Here is a 23,572-nt window from a genome sequence, read left to right as displayed (position 1 = left end):
ATGGTTTGTATGAAGAAATGAAGTTGTATTTTATATATTGATCTTTTATCCAGAAGCATTGCTAAGCTACTTTTTAATTCTGGTTTGTAGCACATAGTAGATTTCATCTCAATTTTTATGAAATATAAAAGTTTTTTATTTTATATTTTAAAATTCTTTTCTAGCTGGTTGCTCTTTGTTACTTTTAAAAGTCTGGTTGCAAAAGCCAATGCTCCCAAGCCCACTGAAAGCATAAACCAATTGACCTCCCAGGGCAGAGACTGAGGGACCTAGTAGCTGAAAGATTAAGAACCAAAGAGAAAGATGTGGCTGTGAACATGACTGCGATGAGGTACTGCAAACAAAGTAATGTATCCTTAGTGTTTTCTGATCTTGACTGTTGGTAAACTGTTAAATTTCCTAATAACCCTTCAAGTCCATGAGTCTTGTCTATGAGTTCAGTGTGGCCCTGGCAATGGATTACTGAACCCACGAGAGAGATAGAATGTTGTGGGAACGAGGTTTGGTTCAGAACAAGGTAGAAGTTGGAGATGGCAGAGACATGTTAATTCATAATTTGATTTAACTGAATATAACTCTGTTGTACCCATTATTTGCCACCATCAAACCAGCTCCCAATTCATGCCAATCCTGTAAACAAAGGGATCAAGCCATTGGGAACTGTACTGGTTTGGGTTTTGGAAGTAGACTTCCAGATACTTACAACACTTTTTCGTCGTATGAAAGTGGCGTTGAAAGCTCTGATGTTATTTTGTTAACTGTCATCTAGTCGATTTGGCCTCACAGTGATCTTATATACAAAAACACTGAGCACTGCCTGGTCCTATCCCATCCTCACAACCATTGGTGTGTGGACTCATTTGGACCCACAGCAGCTTCTGTGTCACTCTGGCTAATTGAGAGAGGGGGGAAAGGGTGGTGTCAGTTTTTACTGTTTGGTGATCCTGTACTTTACTAAATACGGTGTTCCTTTCAAGAGCCTGGACTCACCTGATAACAACATGCCCCAAGTACGTGAGTTCAAATTTCTCCATCCTCCCTTCCAAGAAGCATTCCGGCTCTATTTCTTCCAAGTCAGATTTGCTGGTTCTTCTGGAAGTCGGCAGGACTTTCAATATTCCCCACCAACACCGCAATGCAAGTACATCGCTTCTTCTTCCAGCTTCATTACTCAGTGCCCAACGTTCACATGCGTATCCGGTGACTGACATACCATGGTTAGTGGCAGGCACGCCGTAGTGTTCAAGGTGACATCCATGGTCTTCACCACTTTAAACAGATTTCAGATAGCACATTGTTGCTATGGTTAGGAGCCATTGAGCCAGTTCCAAGCCTTCGTGTCTGCAAACACAACTCAACAGAACACAGCCCAGGCCTTGGCCATCCTCCTAATTGCCCCCTTGCTTGCTAATTGCCTCCTACTTGTCCCCATGGTTGCTGCCAGGGTGACAATCCATCCCCCGCTCCTCTACCCTACTTAATAGCCCATCTTTCTCCAGAGACCAGCCCTCCTGACGATACGTCCGAAGTATATAAGACAGTCTTCCTGCTCTTGCCTCTAAGGAGCACTCTGGCCATACGTCTCCCAGGACAGATCAGTGTGTGCCTACAGTAGTCCAGGGTACTTCCAATATTCTCCAGAGCCACAATTCAAATGCATCTATTGTTTTTTGGCCCTCTGTGTTCAAATGCCCAACGTTCATATGCATGCGAGGCCTTTGGAAATGCCATGGCTTGGGTTGGGTGCACCTTAGCACTTGAAGTAAGCCTCTTCCTTTTCAACACTCCAAGTAGGTCTTGGGGAGTACTCATGAGGGAGCGGTTACACACTGGGCTAGTAACCCCAAGGGCAGCAGTTTCAAACTACCAGCGCGCTGGAAGACAAAGATGAGGTTTTTTAGTGTTTAGTCTTTACAGCCTTGGGAATCCATCGGGGAGTTCTACCCTGTCCTGTAGGATCACTACGAGTCAGCATTGATCCCACGGCAGTGAGGCTTTGGGGTTTTTCCCTTGGTGTAAAGAGTCTTGGGTAGCAGATTTACTTAAGGCAAGATATCTTTTGCTCTCTTGACTGCTGCTTCCAGGAGCATTGACTGACTACGCCTACCTTGTCTCCATTTTCCATGATGTTGCCTATTGGTCCAGTTGTGAGGGCTTCTTGGTCCAGAACTGGGGGCTTCTTTCCATTGAGTTCCATTCCACATTGAAGGCTTCGGTTCTTGATGTTCATCAGCTAGTGCTCGGAGCTCTCCTCACTTTCAGGGAGCAAAGTTGTGTCATTCGCCTAACACAGGTCGTTACTAAGCCTTTCTCCAAACCTGACGCCGCACATATAATCCAGCGTCTCTGAGTATTTGCTCTACAGCTTGAACAAGTACGGTGAGAGGCTACAACCCTGTCACACAACTCTCCTGATTTTAAATCATGTGCTCCCTTGCTCTGTTTGAAAGCTTGCCTTTTGCTCTATGTACAAGTTCCTCCTGGGCACAGTGAAGTTTCCTGGAATTCACATTCTTAAAAGTATCCGTACTTTGTTATGATCCACAGACTCAAATGCCTTTGAATAGTCAGCAAAACAGGAAAATCTTTCTGGTACTCTCTGCTTTCAAGCAAGATCCACCTGACAGCAGCAATGACTCTCCTTGCTCTATGGCCACTTCTAAATCCAGCCTAGATTTTTCTCAACACCCTGTCAACATCCTGAGGCAACTGTTGCTGAATGATCCCCAGTAAAATGTACTTGCATGTGATAACACTTGCTTTTGTCAGGTGCCACTGAGTCAGTTATAACCCATCCTGACCCTATGGACAACAGAAGGAGGCCCTGAAAGGTCCTGCACCAACCTTACACTTGCTCCTCTGCCTGATGCCATTGTTAGCCAGGGGGGCAGTCTGTCTGGTTGCGGGCCTTCCTCTTTCCCACTCCCCTTCCATTGCACCAAGCACGATGGATGGCCTGCTTCAGGGATCAGTCTCCCCCCACACTATGTAAGGTGAACTTTTGCCATCTTGCCCCTCAGGGGCCCTTTGGTAGTGCTCTGAGCCAGGTCAGTGAGTACATTACCATACTTGACAGCTAGGTGGTATCATAGAGTTCTTAAAAATACCCCCTCAAGGCTTGAGTTTTTTTTCAGTTTAAAACACGGTGAGAGTGTTCTGTTGTGGTTTTCTAACTCTTCACCTTTGAACATGTCATAATAATAGTTGACTTTGTCTTCTCTGAAGTCCCTTTAAATTTTTCCATTCAGTGTTTTTAACTTCATTTCCATTTCCATTTGCTACTCTATGACTAACGGCAAGTTTAGAGTCTCTTTTGACATGAACTTTGATCTTTTGTATCTTTCCTGTCTTGTTAATAACCTTTTGCTTTCTTCATGAATGATATCATTGATATGTTCCCACAGCTTATCATGTTGTCATGTGTGTTCAATGCAGAAAATCTGTCCTTGAGATGTTATGAAAATTCACGTGCAATATACTCCAAATCATTTGTGGTTTCTTTACCTTGAACCCGTGCTCTGCAGTTAGCCTCTGGCCTGGTTCTGGCTACAGATATTCTACCATCCCATCTTCATGTCCCATAAGCTTAGTTCATTTGATGTCTTCCGTCTGGAGAAGTCCGTGTGTAAGACTGCCATTTGTGTGGTTGAAAAAATGTATTCCCTTGCTGTGTTTGAACTTGATCTATACATATGTTCTGAATGAGTATGATGAAGTCTTCTAGAACTCCAATTCTTCTCAAGGTTATGCAGAATTTGTTCTGATTCATTTTTAGGTGAGATGCCTTTGCATAGTCAACAAGCACAAGTATTCTCTGCTTTCAGCTTAAATCCTTCTGACATCAGCAGTGAGATCACTTATGCCACACACTCTTCATAATCAGGTTCGGATATCGGGCAATTCCATGTCAATATATTGATGTAACCACTGTTGAATGATGTTCAGCAATATTTTACTTGCACATAATGCTAGTGATCCTGTTGTGTAATTTCCACATTCAGTTCACCGCCTCGTGGAATGGACACACATATGAATCTCATCCATTGTTTCCCAGATGACTGTCATTCAAATGCCGACACAGAAAAGTGAGTGCTTCCCGTGCCCAATGGGCTTGCTGGAAAATTCCAGTGGGGATCCACAAACCTTCGGTATGGACTATGTGTTGAGCTGCAAGGTCAGCAGTTCTAAACCACTTATTGACCCACTGGAGAAAGATGAGACTTTCTCTTTCCCTAAAGGTCTGCAGTCTCTGAAACCCATTGGGCCACTTCTACTCAGTCTTTTCAAGTCACTCACAGTGAGTGAGTCCTTCTGGTAGTGCAGGCTAGATTTCGTCCTTTTATATCATTGGTTCTTGATCAGATGCTACCTCTGGATATGGCTCAACATTGGTCAATTGCTTTTGATACAGTGACTTTGTGTGTCTCCTCCATCTTCGTTTGGTGCTGTCTGCTGAAGCCTCTCACTTACACATCAATTCTGTTCTGACACAGTTATTCTGTAGGACACAATAGGACTCTACCTTAGAATTTCTGGGGCTGTACAACATTCCAGAGCAGAGGCCTCATTTTTGTGTTGCAGAGAGACTGGTGAGTTTGAACTGTCAACCTTTTGTATATCAGCCAAATATGTAGCTCATTACACCATTAGTACTTCTCTCCCTGAAAGTTCTGACTCGAAATCTCCTGCCATTAAGTCCATTCAGACGCATAACCACCCTGTGGTACCTGCTAAAGAGACAGCGCTGGCAAACCAGGCTGACTTGTTAGTTTTCTGAGCTTCGCGTCCTCAAAATGAAGATTATACGCACACCGATGACAGTGCTCTGTGGCACGTATTCAGGAACATGCTTTCAAAGTGAGAGATTGAGGACCAAGATAATTGTTTTCACGATTCTCCTCCACATATGGAATTGTAGTGAATGTACCCCAGTATTTTCTTTTAGTGATCAAGCTCCCACCACAGCCACCAGGTCCGCTCCCATCACAGTGACATGATGGGGATGAGGAGAATGGATCTTAAGACCTGGGAGACTCTCAGTATCTACAGAAGCAAACAGCCTCCTGTTTCCCCCACAGACCAGCTAGTGAGGTCAAGCTGTGCGCCTGAAGTTGGCATGCCACAGGGCTCCTTAGGAGATAAAAAGAAGCGAACATGTTAATATTCACGGGAAATAGTTATATGTAGTAATTCATTATCATTCTTACTATGTTATAGGATTGATGGGAAGAGAAGAAATGTTTGCACAGCAAATGGGGAAGCTGCTGGAGTAAGAGTTAGAGAATATTAGCTTCAGTTTCAGCTGAAGCAAATAAGGGTCACTCTAACTCACTGCCACTGGGTCAAGTTGGACTAGTTGCAACCCTTTAGGACAAGGTGGAACTGAGCCTTGGATTTCCAAGGCTGTCAATCATAATGAGAATGGAAAGCATCTTTTCCCCATGGAGAACTTGATGGATTTGAACGATCAAATTTAGAGTTAACAGTTCAGTGTGTAACCCGTTTACACCAAGTCTCCTTGTGAGGTGTCCTCAAGTCAGTTCCAACCCATAGCAACACTCTATAGAAGAGAGTGAAACATGGCCAGCCTGCACCAACCTCACAAGAGTTATGAGATTGCTCTCACCACTGTTTTAGTTCATCTCATCTCGTTGAACTGATAACATGCCCAAAGGAGGCCAGATGACATTCCATCATCCTTGTATCCAAGGCGCAATACAGCTGCTCTTCTAACATAGACGTGTTCCTTCTTCTGGCAACCCATGTTATAGTCAATATGCTTCAAAAACACCATTGTTCAAACGCACCAATGATGTTTTCAGACTTCCTTATTGATTGTCTATCTTTTCCCATGCGTATGCAGTGACTGCAAATTAGTCTTCAAAATGACATAGTTGTTCTTTAACATTTCAAAGAAGTCTCTTGCTGCATCGCTGCACAATGGAGTATATCCTTTAATTTCTTGACTTATTGTTTCAATAAGATTTTTTGGGAGACAAGAAAAGTGAAAACTTTCACTAGTTCAGTTTTTTCTCTACTTATTATGATGCTGTTTTGGGTTGAGTTGCATTTTGTTGGTTTTACACTGAGGTGCAATCCATATCGAAGGCTGTAGTCTTTGAGGTTCTGCACTTTGTGCTTCAAGTCCTCTTTCCAGCCAGCAAGCAAGCTTGTTCATCATGTGCCTTCCTCCAAGTTTTATACCGCATTCTTCTTTGTATAGTCCAGCGCCTCAGATGATCTGATCAGCACATGGAGTGAATTAGTATTGTGAAAGGATACAACCTGATATACACCTCTCCTGATTTTAAACCATCCAGTATCATCTTTTTCAACGACTTCTTCCTGTCTAGGGACAGGCTCTCTATGAATAGAAGGAAATGTTCTGGAATTCCCATTCTTTGAAATATTACTTATAGTTTGTTTTGATCCTCACATTTGAATATCTTTTCTTAGTCCATAAAATGCAAAACATTTCTGAAATTCTCTGCTTTCCACCAAGAATCATCTGACATCAGCAATGAATCCCGACTGATTTTCTGGCCGTTCTTTGCAAATGTACTGATGCACCATTTAAAAATGATCTTCATCAAAATTTAACTTGCGTGTATGATTAATATAATTGTGTATAATTAATATAATTGTTGGGTTGCTTTTCTTTGGAGTGGCCTCAAATATGAATCTCCTCCTCCTACTTCTCTTATAGACAATTGAATGATTCCAGGACTACATAATGTTGTTGAAACACTAATTTGTACTCCATCAATTTCCGGGTCCAGGTTTATGGCCAGTGTCTTAGTGGAGCTTGGTGTTCCTCCTTCAGTCTCATCAATTTCTGTTCAGGTGCTACCTCTTGAAAATGGTCACATGTTTATCAACTGTTTGGGGCACAATCGTTCTGTCTCTTCCTTCCACTTTCAGTGATGCTCCCTGTGCCTTTCCCTGTGTTGTCCTTACTGTCCGTCCCTCCCTCCCTCCCGTAACTGGAAGTGTGAATTAGTTTCTTCCGTTTTTTAAGCTTGAGAAGTGCTTAGTATGCTCTCCCTTTTTGCTTTCTTAACTCCAAGTGTTTGCTCATTCATTATCATTTACTTTTTATTCCTGGACTACCTTTTGAAAGGTTCTGTTCAAATCTTCTATTTCATCGTTTCTCTTACATTAAAAAAAAAAAAAGGTGTCACAGACTTTTCTGACATCCACTTCCATACTTTCAATTTTCCTTGTCGTTTTAACAACCACATTGCACCGGTTATGTAATTTGGAAGACTCACTTCATTTGTCTCGGTTTCAGAGATAAATTGTGATCTTGTGTTTGCTGAGGAAAACAGGTGAAGTGTAACGTGAGCAAATATAGAGCCCCAAGGAGGATCATAAAGCTATCACAGGAGGAAAAGTCTTCATGGCTAGAAGTTAGAAGTTTACATGCTGTGCTCAGGAGTCCTGGGTGGTTATATGCGGATTCTCTATTGATTGAGCACCTAAGACATGCCAGGTTCTAAGATATGAAAATGAGTGAAACATAGAACGCATATTCATGAAGCTAAAAGAGTTGGGGGAAAAAACATCATTAAAAAATCAAGCTCTGTACTGGTATATTGTATCTAACTTGGCCAAATGACTAATTTTTCTGTTGTGGTAATTTTGTGAATAATCATGTGGAATGTTTTAAGATAGAGTATACTATATTGCCAATATGATTCTATGCCTTTTTTAATTTAGTAGAAACCTTTCCATCAGTATGGAAAACTAGGAAAACTGGTTTCCACTCTATAATTTAGCAGTCATTGTAAATTAAAGCTTATTTTTCTTCAAATAAAACTTATTCAATAAATTACTTTTCTTTATAAAAACAAAAAAAAAAACAAAAAAAAAAAAAAACAAGCTCTGATGAAAGACGTAATTCCGTGAGGACAGCCATGGTAAACTCTCAGAGGCAGTAGCAGTGAACCACTCATGCTTAGGAACAGACCACACAAGGTCTGAGGAAGAGCAGTCAAGCAGCCCGGATGCTGCAGAAAAAGGCGATTCGTGTGACATTCGTTCTCCAAAGATGCCTGCAATCAGAAAAGATCACACTCAAAGTGGGCAGCTTGGAACCACCAGCCACTTGGATGGGGAAAGATGAAGTTTTCTACTTCTGTGAAGAGCAAGTCTCAGGAGACCCACAGGCAAGTGTACCCACCCTGTCCTGCAGCAGTGCTGTGAATCAGAATCACCTCAATGACAGTGATGTTGTTTTTAATTAGTGAAGCTGACACAAGCCAGACTATGTACTCATCAGTTTTCATTTCAAAATTCATTATGCAATGAGAATGACAACTTGATACCTGCGTTAATTGAACATATCTGAATCACTGTCCTACTTGCGTCCTTTTCCAGATGTTGCCACTGCATCACCTTTCTCAAGAAATGTCCTGTAAGAGCCTGTAGCCTATGGGTGAGAGGCTAGCATTCCAAACCATTTGCTTTCGTGTTCACCTCACTGCCATGGAGGCAGTTCTCACTCATGGGGACCCAATAGGAGAGGGGTGAACTGCCCCTCTGGGTTCCTGAGACTGGAGCTCTTGAAGGGAGTTGAAAGCCCCGTCTTTCTTCTGCAGAGCTAAACACCCGATGGCTTCCAATTGCAGCCCTTTCGGATCACGGCCCACCTTGGAAGCACTGTGTCCCCGAGGTGGTTACATAGTCTGGTCTTCGGCTCTGCACGTTCCCCATAACATCCTCCATAAGAAAACATTTGCTTTAGTGCATCCAGTAAGAGAGGCCTCACTTCCCCCAAGTCAACCTAGTCTCTTGTAAAATAGTCTTTGTGGCTAGAGTATTCTTCTCAATAATGAGTGGTCATCATTTCCACGCATCCTTTATTTCTGGACTTTAGTTAGCTCTCTGGAGTAATGAGGTCGCAACTTTACAGTGATGGAAAAGGTTAAAAATAGGGGGAGATGGTCTCTGAAACAGCATCTTTTTACTCAACTGGTTTAGTAGAATAGTCTTCTCTGCTTCATGACCTGAAAGAATTTGAGGCTTGGTATACACATAGCTTAAAGAAAAAAATTACTCTACGCTTTATCAAAAGTGTAGTTTCCCCCATCACTAATGCTACCATGGCTATTAGAGAGGGACTTGGGTACCGCTCCTGGAACGAGATGCGATGTTATTAAGGATCACTGGATCCTCGGTTACTTCTGTACCTTGCCTTTCAGACAACGTGTGCATGCCATCCCCTGCTGCTAACCAAGACCCACTAAATGCAAAGAAAAATCACCACTAACGTCTCTCAGATACAGTGGATTTTTGAAGATTTCTTTACACACTTCCCATCTTCAGGTGATAATCTGGGATGAATAATTTATAAACAAAGTTGGAATCATATAGCTCCTGTGTTAGAATGATAATGAGATCTGGGGAAGTCAAGTGAATCTTGATTGGAAGGAATACTCACCAAATATGGTGATGTTCCTATTTCTGATTCATATGGAGTCAAATCAAATACCCAGTCAATTTAAAATAAATGACTCCATAATCACATTTACCCTCACCTGTCAATAACTCAGATCAGACTTTCAAATAAACCCCAATATATAATAATTCCAAGATAAAATGCTTGAGATCACATAGATATGGACAGATAATTGTCTTCCTTTTCAAGAATTCCCTAATTTTTAGTCATGTTATGTTATATATTTTAAATACATTAAAATTAAACTAAATAATTAAAAGTTCTTTTTTGAATCAAACATGTGGACAAATGATATAAGTACATTAAAAAACATCTTATTTTTCTTATCCTCAATTCTCACTGCTTTGGGCTATAGTTCTAATAGTATAAGAGACAGATATTGATCTGTAGATCCTGAAAAATAACTAAAACAAAATATTTACTAGGTATTTACAGCTATATTATTTTACCTACAGTAAAGAGGTGATAAAAATCAATCTTAGAGACATTTATGAATGTTTTTGTGTATGCATGTATGGACGCAGTATGTGTGTACATATGTGTGTATACCTGGTACTAGATCAGTAGCTGGAACCTACCAGCTGTTCCATGGGTGAAAAATGAGGCTTTCTCCTCATTTAAAGGGTTTCTGTCTTGGAAGTGCACAAGGGAAATTCTACTCCATCCTTTTGGTCATAATTAATTAGAGTCAAGTCAGCAGTAGTGAGTTTTGAGAAGTATGTATATATGTACGTGTGAGGGGGTATCCTCACCTCAAATAGATTTTTTTCAAAGCTATGCATTTAATTTTTTGTTTTTTACAGAAGAACTTTATCACCTTCACAGTACTCTCCATTACACTTAATACCTTTGTCAAATCTGTGATCCCATTGTTGGGAATATTTTTTACACCCATCTATTTGGATGGCTGACATCATCTCCCTCATTCTTCTTCGCTTCTTCTAAGTCATGCACCCACTGTCTTTCATGTCCCCATTCATTTGTGGAAACAGAAAGGAGTTGCATGAAGTGAGGTTAGGTGAGTAAGGCACATGAGACAAGAGAGGCATGCAGTTTGGGGCAAAAACTGGCACACTGAAATGGTTGTGTGAGCAGGTGCATTGTCATGGTGGCAAAAGCAATACCCCGTCTGCCACAAATCAGTCCTTTTTCCCTTACACCCTGTCACACAATCTTTTCACAGCCTCGAAATAGAAAGCTTGATTAACAGCCTGACTTGGTGGAACAAACTCCAAATGTACTATACTATATACCTCATGTAAAAAAAAAACAACAAACAAAACAGAGCATCTTTTTGATCTTTGATTTCACCTGACAAGCTTTGGGGGGTGGGAGTGGGGAGCGTGGGGCATGATCAGGGCATCTTTCACCGGCTTGATTGTTTGCGTTTAGAGTCATAAGAAAAGCAGTATTTCTTGTCACTAATAAGGATCTTGGGGAAAAGTCTGGGTCACCTCAGAGCTATTCTTCCAAAGCATGGCATGTTTCCGGTTGAGGTGCTTTTTGCTGGTCCATTAGAACCTGGGGTACAAAGTTGGCAGCAACCCTTCTCATTCCCAAATCTTTCATTAAAATATGCTTAGCTGAGCGCCAAGAAGGTCCGTCCGGATAATTTCCCCGTCTCTCCAATGGTCTGTGGCCGGTCCTCGAGCACAGTCCATGGATTTTATTGACATTTTATTCTGTTCAAGAAGTTGACAGACATCTAGAATGAGGTTTGTCATCAATCGACATTTCACTTTTTTTGAAATGAGAAACCCACTCCAATACTTGAGTTTTCCCTATAAAACCATCCTTGTAAGCTGTATTCAACATCACAACAATTTCTGGGGCATTTTCCCCCAGCAGGAAACAAAATTTCACAGCCTCATGCTGTTCTTGAATCGGCCATCACAAAAAATGAAGTTTGAGTGAAACGGCTTTTACAAAAACTCACTGTGACACAAGAGAACCTTCTTTGATGACGCCACAGGGTGCACTAACTCAGAGTGAGTTGCTTGATACTTTCCCAGCGGGAAAAATGTTTACTACGAAAACTCCGCCCAGCAGAGATTTTTTTCTGTTTGGGGGGGGTGTATCCCTCATAATAATGTAAGGTTCTGAATGTGTTCTGTATACTATTTTAGGCAGATAATTCCCCACCCCAGCTCCACTAGAGTTACATGGGGATTTGTATAAGGAATAGTGATGTTCAAGCCACATATGCAATATTTACATATGTTGAATTAGGTAAACATGTGAGAACTACTGCTAAAGACAAAGCTATATTGTTTTATTCTATGTATTGGACAGCATTATTTTCTTTTTGTCCTTGAGCTATTTCAAACTAAACACATTTCTCTTATTTCATTAATATACAGGAGGTATTCTACATATACCTAAAATGTATTCACCCATCCTATCCCTCCATCCATCCGTCCATCCATTCATATAATATATATATATATATATATATATATATATATATATATATATATATATATATATATATATATATACTGATTCATCCATTCATTTAGCCATTCATCTAGAAACCAACTTTTAAAATTTCCTACAAAAAATTACTAAATATAATTCCATAAATGAAGAATTCATACAGCTGAAACACAAGTTGAAATATCTTTGACTGATGTAGAAATTGGAAATATCAATATGCTATTTTTGCCTCTGGATTCTTGATGGTACATGTTTGAATAATCTATGAAAAACAAGAAGGTATCAATTTTTCAGAAATTCCTTTATGCCGTTCAGAAAATGTTATTGAATTTTTCCTTAGGTTCTATAGGGACACTGTTGTCTACATGCTTTGTATCCATCTCCTACATGTTCTTTAAGATTTTAATTTCTTAAAGGGATATTGCTAGCCTAAACAAAAATTTAGAAGACTTAAAGTGAAAACAATGTTCAACAACTTGCACATTGCAATGTAGTACACCAGCGCTTAGAATCATAAATATTTTAATCTTCATATTAGATATATGATATTTGAAGTTTTTATAAATATGTAATTTCTATAATGTATGATCATTGCTGATTTTGAATTTTTCTAGAAAATATACTACTTCTAGGAAAATATAATAAGAAATTACTGTGAATAAATATGTCATTAAAAAAAATCATTTTATTGGGGGGCTCATACAACTCTTATCACAATCCATACATACATACATGGTGCCAAGCACATTTGTAAATTCATTTCCCTCATCATTCTCAAAACATTTGCTCTTCACTTAAGCCCTTGGTATCAGCTCCTCATTTTCCCCCTCACTCCCCGCTCCCCCCTCCCTAATGAACCCTTGATTATCTATAAATTATTATTTTGTCATATCTTACACCATCCGATGTCTCCCTCTATTCACCCACTTTTCTGCTGTATGTCCCCCAGGGGGGAAGTTATATGTAGATCCTTATAATTGGTTCCCCCTTCCTACCCCACCTTCCCTCCACCCTCTGGTATCACCATTCTCATTACTGGCACTGAAGGGATCATCTGTCCTGGATTATTAAAAACTACATTGATTCATTTATGTCTCCTGTCATCTGAAATTCAAATTTCAGATCTTTCATCCAATGGACTATTCTACAATTAGCCTCATTTCCAGTTCTCGTTCTTGTAAATGCCTTCTGCTTCCTTTCCTTCTGCATAAAAGAAGTGAACATTTTTCCAAGGGATTAAGCACTCCTCAGAATACGTTTTTTACTATTAACATTCCAACCCCTTAATTTTCGTTTAATCAACAAAATCACTGAATGTGAGAAAGGATGGTTTGACCACTGTACGTCAAAAGAAGAGGCTCTATTCTTAAGGAATGAGAAGTCCTCTTTCATCCATCTAGTGTGATCAGACCCTCATGTTGTTTGTGTAGGAACTAGATGAAATTACCTGCCAGGTTCCCTCCAGCAACTGGATTTTGTGATTTATCTTATTCAGGATTTGGTCTCTTAGTTGCCTATCATCTTCTTTTAAGCATAAGTTAAATATCACCCCAACTACATTCTGGTAGGCAGCACAAACCAAAAAAATACGGAATAAACATTTTTCTTGTATATCAACAAAAGTGTATAAAGAAACCCATTTCCCTATTTTCTACATAAAAACATAATGATCGTTGGTGCAGTCTGAAAGAAAAAAAGGACGCTATGTAAAAGTTCGCCGCATGCAAAAATTTTTCTTTCACTTTGTTATCTAATTATTTGTGAACTTCATGTATTCACAATTTCTAAATGGATAACATCATTATACACAAGAAAATTCCTAATATAAGAGATTCTATATTTAATATTTTGTCTTTCAGCATTGATATGCAATAGTTAAATGAACTGGATGTCTCAGATATAAATAATTTGGAATAAATTATTACTTCAATCAATAATAATTAATTGAGAATACAACAGGGGCTAGGAAGAGACTAACACTTGCTTTGATGAATATTTGAGCATAACATAATTAAGTGGATTATAACATCAGTGGATATTACAGTTAAAAAATGTTTTAAAATGTCAAAGAAATGCCTCCTGCTCTGTAATGACACCTTACATCACGATCCCTTTATATCATTACAATGTGAATGAGAAATAAATGTTAATATAGGATCTTTTCACATGAAAAACGTATTTTTAAAAGTCAAGTAGGTGTTATTAGTAACTCAGACTCATAAAGTGCATAGCTATCCCCACTAGGCCAGGAATGAACTCAGAATGTTGTGCAGAGTTAAATTTCCTCTTTAGACATTTGCTTAATTTATTTTTTTGTCACTCTTATTTCTAGTATTGTTACCCTTTTGAAGATGATCCCACTATTTATGATAGTGAGGATTAAAATACAGTCTTCTTTATATGTTCATTGTTGTTCTTTATTTCTTTGCTACTATCCAGGAAGAAAAAAGATTCTGATACAGGAATGACTTGACATTCTCTTAAGGGCTGTTGTACCTCAGGGGAGCACCCTTACAGGCACTGGAAGATGACAGACATCCAGGGAACAGCTACGGGTTCCTTTTTAAGCTAGATGTTTTATGTACTGTAAACATCGTCTATGAGAAATTATATTCATTTATCTACCGATATGAGTAAATAGGATATGTAAGTGTAACATGCTAATTCCTAATTAGGACTGTGTTAGTCCATTTAGTCATAATAATCACAAATGTTGATCTGAAGGTAGATACAAAATAGTTAAAGGTAATAGCTGAGTAACAATATCTTTTTTTCAACATAGTGATTCTTATAAAACACTCAACTTGTGAAGATATACTATTTTGCGTAAAATAGATATACTAGAGTAATTAATTTAATTTAGATATCACCAGTTAAATTCTGAAGTGAACACAAAAACAAAATAACTACAGTAAAGGACTTACCCCAGTTCTTTGCACTTCCATGAAAGTAGCCCTTTGGAATGACTTCTCCCAGACAGCCAGGTCACTCCCAAGTTCTACGTTAAAAATATGACTCTTCCCATGGCCAACCATGACACTAAAGCAATATGGCCTCTGATCTTCAAAATCGAAATCCTGAAGACCCAGATATAAATTTGCTTGTAACCAGCAATCATCAGTAACCCAGAACTGAAAAACACCAGGAATAAAATTACATTAGAATTGGAATACAGCGAGGAGAGTGAGAAAACCAACCACCCATTTTACAGGCTTCACTACTAGCAAACGAGGGGAGACAGATGTTATCTCTGCTTAGGCTGGGAAACACAACATCATGTGGCATCGTTTTTGGCACATAAAGGAATGGATGGGCACACAGTTCTTGTAGTGGTATGCGCACACACTGGTCCAAACTCCCTGTAACTGAGTCAATGCCGACTCACAGCAACACTATAAAGGGTTTCCACAATTATACGTCTACATAGGAGAAGACAGCTTCATCTTATTCTTGAGGGCCAGCTGGTGGTTTTGTACTTTGTTAGTTGGAAATTGATCCAGGAAGAATTATTTGTAAATAAATTATGTCTCACATCTAGTTAGCTGTGTTTATCCTTCAAATTGTAGTAACTACAGTTTTATAGCTAAATTTTAAAATAACAGGCTCATGTTTGGTATAATAACAAACATTAAATACAACATCACACAAAACAACTAAAACTTTCCCTCTGCCTAAGCATACTTTTGGAATTATTAAGTTCTTTCAATCTCCTGTCTTTGCCTCTTTAAACAAAGGACATTATTCTTAGATTATCCCTTAAGTAGTATAAGATATTTAGTCATATATGATTCAAATAAGTTATGTAAAGAGAAGGACCAAAATAGAATAAGTACTTTAAAGATATTTTTTAATCTCGTAGTTAAACAAAAAATGTTCAATTTTTGGTTAATAATTTAATCTGAAAATATAAAGCGACCACAGATTTGCTTCATTATTATGGCAACTTTTAATCTGGAACCTGTAGTAAAAATGTTTCTGGAGATTTTTCATAACATATATACTTGGTATTTTGCAAACATTTACATTTTAAACTTCAAAATTCCCTTGTTTTAAAGTTTTTAGCCTCCATAGAGTTAGCTCCTGACATATAACAAATTGAGGTGCAGTGGGGAAAAAGACTGCCAGGTTTCGCTTTATTCCGAGAATTATCTTGAGATGTCTGCACTGCAGTGATCCATCCAAAGGGTTTATATGCTATTGGAAGCACATGGCTAGGTGTTGCTTGATGGTCTGTCTCAGTTACAGACCTCCATAGAAACACAAGAAGATGAGACAAGATAGTATCATCTGCATGAGGCTCCTGTGGTTAGATCTGAAATTTAAGGTGGCCATTATTGGGATGTTGGGTGCAAAAATAGATGAGGTGTACTAGGGTCTGGCTCAGATTTCCCCCTGAGATTTTTGCCCATGGAGTTATTTGAGACCTCACTGAAACACTCTTAGGTTCACCATGAATGACAATAGGCACTGCTAATCTCTTGCCAGGTCCAGTGGGACACCATCCGCCACCCCTTCCTGCACCCAAGATCTGAGACCCAAAGCTTGCAGTGGTTTCCCCAACCTGCTCTCTGTGTTAGTCTGGGTGGACTATAATAGAAACAAATCCAGAGACATATGTGTATAAGAAAGATAAGCCTTTATATCAAAGAGCAATTATGCATTAAGAAAGCATGCCAACCCAGTCCAAATCAAGTCCATAAGCCCAATATTAGCCCATATATCTGATACCAGTCTATAAATTCCTCTTCAGACTCATGCAGCACATGCAATGAAGTTGAATGTAGGAAGATCACAGGTGGGTGGAAAGCCTTGTGAATCCAGAGGTGGTGGAAGGAACTTAGCAATGTTGTGGGTCTCCATGTGGTTCCTCCAGCTCCAAGACTCTGGCTGACATCCATGTAGCTCCATGTGTCTTGTCAGCAGGAATGTCTGGCAGAGAGTGTGTATCCTACCTCCAATGAGCTATTTATCTCTGTACCACCTCCAAATGAGGTCATCAAGCTGCGACTAGATTGACAGGGTAAACTTCACTCCTTTACTCTTAATAATCTCAATTTGACACCAGATTATATAACTACTACACTATCTACAGGTGGTCATAATCCCTGGCTCTCAGAGAAACTTCGAGAACTACTGTGTTTCCCTGAAAGCCATCCCCCGAAAATAAGACCACTTACAGTTTTGCCTCTCACTGAAATATAAGGCACCCCCAAAATAAGACCTCCCTGAAAATAAGATCGCCCCACTAATAAGGCCTTCCCGATAAGGCACCCCTGAAGCTACCATAACTCTGGACTCTGGACCATAGTGGCAGATGCTGCCACACAGCTCACTGTTGGCCACAGCACAGCCGAGTAGACAGGAAGTGTGAGGTCTCTTTTAACCAGATAGTCAGTCCGTGCAGCTGACAGGACAAGCTGCCGCTTGCTGCTAACTCTGCCCTGACTGACTCTGGCTGACTCACCATGAGACAGTGAGTGGCACAGGGCAGGAGTCGGGCACATTGTGTGGACACACCGGGGTGACTGAGGTAGGGGTGATAAAGGGGTGGGGGATGTCTGATAAAGGGGTGGGGGATGTCTGGTGAAGGTGTCCACTGCACCGGGATGGGGGGAGGAGGATAACTTAAAATGACACAGGTCGATGAGAAGGGGTTACAAAATGGTAACCCCACCTCTGATTCTCCTGTGTCATTATGATTCCCCCCTCAATCCTCCTGTGTCATTTTAAGTGATCCCCCTCCCCACACCCTGATACCCTGGTGTCAATTTTTTTTTTTTACCCCTAGACATGAGCCCAAAAAGAAAAAGCTACTCCATGGAGTACAAGAAAGGAATCGTGGAAGACTCTTGGGGCCAAAATCTCACTGCTTTCTGCAAAGAGGAGATGTTGAGTATCCGATTGGTCCAAAAATGGCGAGCAGAGTATGGTCACTTCATGGAACAAGTACACAGGGAACTACTAAAAAGCGCAAGTGTGGATCAGGTCGGCAACCATTATTTTTCGAGCTGGAAGACCTGATCTGTGAATGGGTTGTTGACAGGAGAGCAAAGGCTTTGGTTGTGAACCGGGCTCAGATTCAAGAATTTGCCCTTGCAATGGCACCCCAGTTTGACATAGCCCCCCAAAACTTCAAAGCATCACAGCACTGGCTGGATCATTTCCTTCAGTGCAGTGAACTGTCTTTAGGAAGATCCATAGCATTGTCTAGGCTGGAAGATGCTCAAGTTATTAAGCGATCATTTGCATTCAAGTCCTTTATCGAGGATGCTGACTTCTCTAAATGCAATCTTTCCAATATGATTGCTATGGATGAGACTGCAGTGTTTATGGGCCAATCATCTCAAACAACAATGGAACAGTGGGGCACCTCCTCAGTACACATTCCCTCCACTGCTCACAAAAGTGCATGTGTTTCCTGTATTTTGGCAATTCATCTAGATGGCACTAAAACCCCACCTTTAATCATTTCTAAGGTTAAGAAGGAAAAGATTGAACATGTTTTAGGCATTTTTATTCTTGAAACTGAAAAAGCCTGGGCCACACAAGCAGCTATAAGGAAGTGGGTTGATTGAATGCTGCCACTTGTTATGCGAGGGAGCCAAAGAGGTCTGCTGGTCTGGGATGCAGCCAGCACTCACCGAGCCAAAGACATGATGACATTTCTTCACGAAAGAAAAATAGATCAAATAATGATTCCTGCAGGAATGACGGCCTATCTCCAGACTCTTGATGTTGCAATAAACAAGCCATTCAAGGACAATTTGTGCATGGAAATTAATGACTACATTGAAAATAGCATGGAGAGAAATCAGCGTGGAAACTTTGTGAAACCTAAATTGCAAGGGGTTGTGACTTGGTGAAGAATTCATGGGAGAGGATCACCGACAGTTGAACTGCAAATGCACTGCGAGCAGGCCGTCTTGACAAGAAGCACTCAGTTAAGGACGGTGCTATTGCTAACATGAGAGATTTGGTCCACTGATTCTGAAAGAAATGGAGTCACGAGAAATTCACCAGGAAATTCAGGGTTTGGATTGTTATGATGATGTTCCAGAAGATGATGACTTGACTGTCATTGAACAAATGCGTAAATGTAGCATAGATTGTGGCACATGGAAATAATAGTGGTAACAAGAAATTCTTGATACTGTAGGATTCACAGTTTGTCTGGTTATGCCGGTTTGTGATGGCAACTACTACCATACCGTATACAATTGATAAATTTCTTTTTGTTGCTATTGTTCAACAATAAATGTGTACCATATCCTTCTTCATGGAAAAAAATAAGATATCCCTTGATAATAAGAACTAGTAAAACTTTGGGAGCAAAAATTAGATAAGAAACTGTCTTATTTTGGGGGAAACAGGGTAGCTATAAGACCTCACACAGGAGTTCCCCTTTCTATTGTCCTCCCAGCTCCTGCGTTCTCAGGCTTTGTATATTCCCTCTCCAGCCAGGAACAGTGTGACTACATCTGACATCCCCTTTCCCCTCTACCCAGCTCCATGCTGGCAAGTGTGGGCAATGATAGATAATTAGAAACTAATTTGCAGCAATTGAAGATTCCCTGTGACATTTACCTATGACAGAAGGCAGATCCATGGAGCACAGCATGCAGAGCTGTGCAGGAGAAAGCTGGGAGTGACACAGGAATTCAGCCAAGGGAGAATTCAGATCCAGTCAGCCTCAAACCTACTCTGTTAAACCCGTCCCACCTCCCTGTGGGACAGTGCAACACAGTCCTGATAATAGGGTACCACAAAAGTCCATTATTTAAAAATATAAAAATTAAATTAAGAAATGCTTTTAATTTCAGGCTGTGTTCCTTTGTGTAACTTTGAATATAAGCCACCAGAAACCTGATTCATTAACATAGCATTAACATAACAAGATGGGGAGAACTCAGCTCCCAGAAGAGTAGATTCTAAGATTTTAACATTACAAAACTGGAAAGCCAACAGGAGCTGAAAGCAACAGACCAAGCCCTAAATGGGCTCTACCAGTTTTGATCTCCACAGAGAGTCTTTGAAAGACCATAGTGGCCAGACAGTCCAGACCAGACCTGTGTTCACACTGTAGGCACTCCCCTACCTGACCCAATGGCATACCTACAGTCGCTGGTCTCAGGCCATGCTACAAAGCCCCCAACTGCTGCTGGCCATTGAGTAGGCGAAGCACCTCCCCTACACAGTAGTTTAACCCACTACCATAGTAGGCTACGAGTCATTGTAGTCTCCAAGACTGTTCTTACCAGTCTCTCAGAGAAAATCGTCATGGCCCCTCAGTCTCCCAGGAATATGGTACCAAGTTCCTCCAAAACTTTATGTAGACAGCAACATACCTCAACACTCTCAAGAAAGAAAATGAGAAAAACAAAACGCAATCGCGGATGAAGTCCTAAACCTAATGATGCTCATAGAAACAGTCATTGATCTACCACAAAAAGAAATCTTCAGAATTTTGCTAAGAGGAATACAGGATATTAGGAGAGCAACCCAGAATAAGGACACAGAGGAATACAGGAGAGGAGAAAGGCAACCCAGAATAAGGACACAATGATAGAGGAGATAAAGTCCATGATAGAGAGAATGAAGTCCATGCACCAAAGGGAAATACAAGGACTAAAAAGATTAGGTAACAGAAGCAAAAAACTAGATAATAGATCTCATCAACAGATTAAAAGTGGCAGAGAATTATACAGGCGATCTTGACAACAATCAGGCAGACTTCAACAAATCGGAAAGACAGTCGAAAAATATAATCAAACAGGAGGAAGAAACCCTGAGAACAAAAATATGTGCTGTAAAGAGGAACACTATCTGAATAACTGGTCTACTAGAACAAGACACAACAAAGTAGTCAACAGCTAAATTAGCAAGGGAATTCCTGAAAGTTAACTTCCCCACCTTAATTAGATATTCATACAGGAATAGGGGATCACACCAACGAGACTAACCCCATGAATGACTCACCAAGACACAGTATTATTAATCCAATATTGAGGAAAAGAGAAAATATTAAGAGCAATATGAGAAAAAAGGAGGTCACATACAATGGTACTCAGGTAAGAATATGCTCAGACTTATCTGAAGATACTTGAAGAGGAGGAGAGAATGCAGTAACATCTTCTGAAAGCTGAAAGAAAAAAACAAAACAAAGCAAAAACAACTGGACAACCTGAAAGTCCTCCATCTTGTCAAAGAATCTATTAAGGAAGACATTGAGGTAAGAGTCTTTCCAGAGAAGGAAGCACTAAAAAAAATATGCCATTAAATACCTAACCCTGTGGACATTTCTTGCTGACTCACTGTTGTTAAAAGACCAACATCCACTAAACAGAAGCAGGAGACAACCATATAGCTCAATTCTATCCAGACGGCAAAGCACTGGCAACAAGCACCAAGATAATATTGCTTCAGAGGGAAGAGAAGGGAAGAATGAATGCCCCATATAAACCCAGCACACTGATATGAGGGAGATTGGAAAACACCCAACACAACAGGTCTGAGATGAGAGCAATGAATCCATAGATGGTGGTAATAACTCTGAATTCTCCCGTTAAAAGACAAAGGTCAGCAGACTGGCTGAGACGACATAACCCATCAATCTGTTGCCTAAAAGAGACACATTTTAAGCTTGTAGACAGAAATAGATTAAAGATTGGCGAAAATATACTAAGTAAACAGCAACCAGAATAAAGCAGTTTGCAATCTTAATCTCCAACAAAATTTGCATCTGGTGCAAAATATAACAAAAGACAAGGAAGGGTACTATTCAAGGGTTCAGTAGCCCAGGACCCAGTGAACATAATAAATTTATATGTACCTAATGAGAGACCCGTGAAACTTGCCAAACAATTCAGAAGATGAAGAAAGAAATCACAGACACAACAATCACTGTAGGTGACTTTAATACACCACTATTAGAGAAATATAGATGACTGGGAAAGAAGCTCAGCAAGGAAGCTACAGAGCTAAACACTACAATTAGGTGACCACACCTTAGAGACATTTATAGAGCTCTCCATCCCAATGCAAAAAATTCACATTGTTTTCGAGTACACTTGGCTTATTTTCAATAGTAGACCAGATGTGGGAGCACAAGTGGAGCCTGAGTAAATTCAAGCACATAGAGGTCATTCAAACATCCCTCTCAGATCACCACACCAGAAAGCTGGAGAACAACAAACAAGCGAACAGAAAAACAAGGACAAACAATTGGAGGATGAATAATGATCATCTGTAACATGAATGGTATTCAGATTAGAGAGGAAGTTAGGAAGTTTTGAGAAACTCGTGAGAATGAAAACACAGTGTATAAAAACCCATGGGATACCATAAAAGGATGTTTAATAGCGACTAATGCAGATATGAAAAAGGGAGAGAGTTTTCTGTCACAAAACACAAACACACTGTCACAAAACCTGCAGCGACTAGAACAGAATCAACAGAACAACCCCCCAACAGTTAAAAAATAATAAAAATCAGGGCAGATATGTATGAGTGGGAAGACCAGAGAAGAATGCAAAAAAAAAAAAATCAATGCAGCAAAAATTCAGTGTGATAGTTATATAATCTGTTGTCAACTTGACAGGATTGCAAATGAAGTCTAGCCTATCAATCATTGTATAGCCAATGAGGTCTCTGTGTGGGCATGGCCTTCCCCTCAGGATTCTGGGAACTCTTTTTATTTCTTCCTTAGACGTGGGAAACATTCTCTCTCTCTGCTCATTCCCTTGGTCTCTCTGCTGACAAAGCTCACTCCTTGCGAGACATCCCTGAGAGGAAGACACATGGATCTACCCTGATGCAGCCTTGGGTGTTGGAGAAGCCATGTGGAGACCTCAGCTATCACTGAGATACTTACAAGGCCCTGGATCCACAAGACTTTCCACCCACTGGCCTGTGAACAGAGAACTACAGACTGATATCTCTAATGAACCCAGATGCAAAAATCCTTAATAGAATACTGGCCAATAGAGGATAAAAGTATATAAAACATAACATCCATCATGATCAGGTGGGATTCCTTCCAGCAATGCAGGGATGGTTCAACATTGGGATGTACATCAACATAATCTATCTTATTGATAAGGAAAAGGATAAGAACCACATGATATTATTAATAGACACAGAACCAGCCCTTGATAAAATTCAACACCCATTCCTAATTAAGACACTCAAGAAGATAGGAATGGAAAGAAATTTTCTTAAAGTGAATGCAATCTATTTATGACATGCCATTGGCCAACATCATAGTCAATCGATAAAAGATGTAATCAATTCCACTGAAAAAGTGGTAGAGACAAGGATGCCCTTTGTTGCCACTCCTATTCAGCATTGGACTGGAGGTCCTAGTTAACAACGTAGGGACAATAAATGCATTTGTATGTAGAGGAGGAAGTAAAACAATGGCTATTTCCAGACGACATGATTCTATACATTGAAAATAAAAATATACAATTTATCCAGGGTTCACAAAACTGGGAGGGTGGGGGAAGTAGGAAAAAAGTGTAGCTGATACGAGGGCTCAAATATAAAGTAAATGTTTAGGAAATAACGATGGTAACAATGTACAAATATTATAAAATCAATGTATGGATTGTTATAAGAGCTGTATGAGCCCCAATAAAATGATCTTAAAAAAGAAAAAGGGAAAAATAAATACAAGAA

At 40.0% G+C, this 23,572-nt stretch overlaps 1 protein-coding gene across 1 annotated transcript in view; it reads right to left on the bottom strand.

The window, feature by feature from the left end:
• Positions 1-23,572, bottom strand: part of SNTG2 (syntrophin gamma 2) — a 553,256-nt gene that overhangs the window by 111,275 nt on the left and 418,409 nt on the right. Inside the window, exon 14 of the mRNA XM_075555664.1 lies at positions 14,821-15,027. Within this exon, the coding sequence (XP_075411779.1) occupies positions 14,821-15,027 (207 nt within the window). The remainder of the gene's footprint in view (positions 1-14,820; positions 15,028-23,572) is intronic.

Source organism: Tenrec ecaudatus, chromosome 8 (genome assembly GCF_050624435.1).
Source record: "Tenrec ecaudatus isolate mTenEca1 chromosome 8, mTenEca1.hap1, whole genome shotgun sequence".
NCBI classification, from domain to species: Eukaryota; Metazoa; Chordata; class Mammalia; order Afrosoricida; family Tenrecidae; genus Tenrec; species Tenrec ecaudatus.
This window is presented reverse-complemented; position numbering and strand designations above follow the sequence as displayed.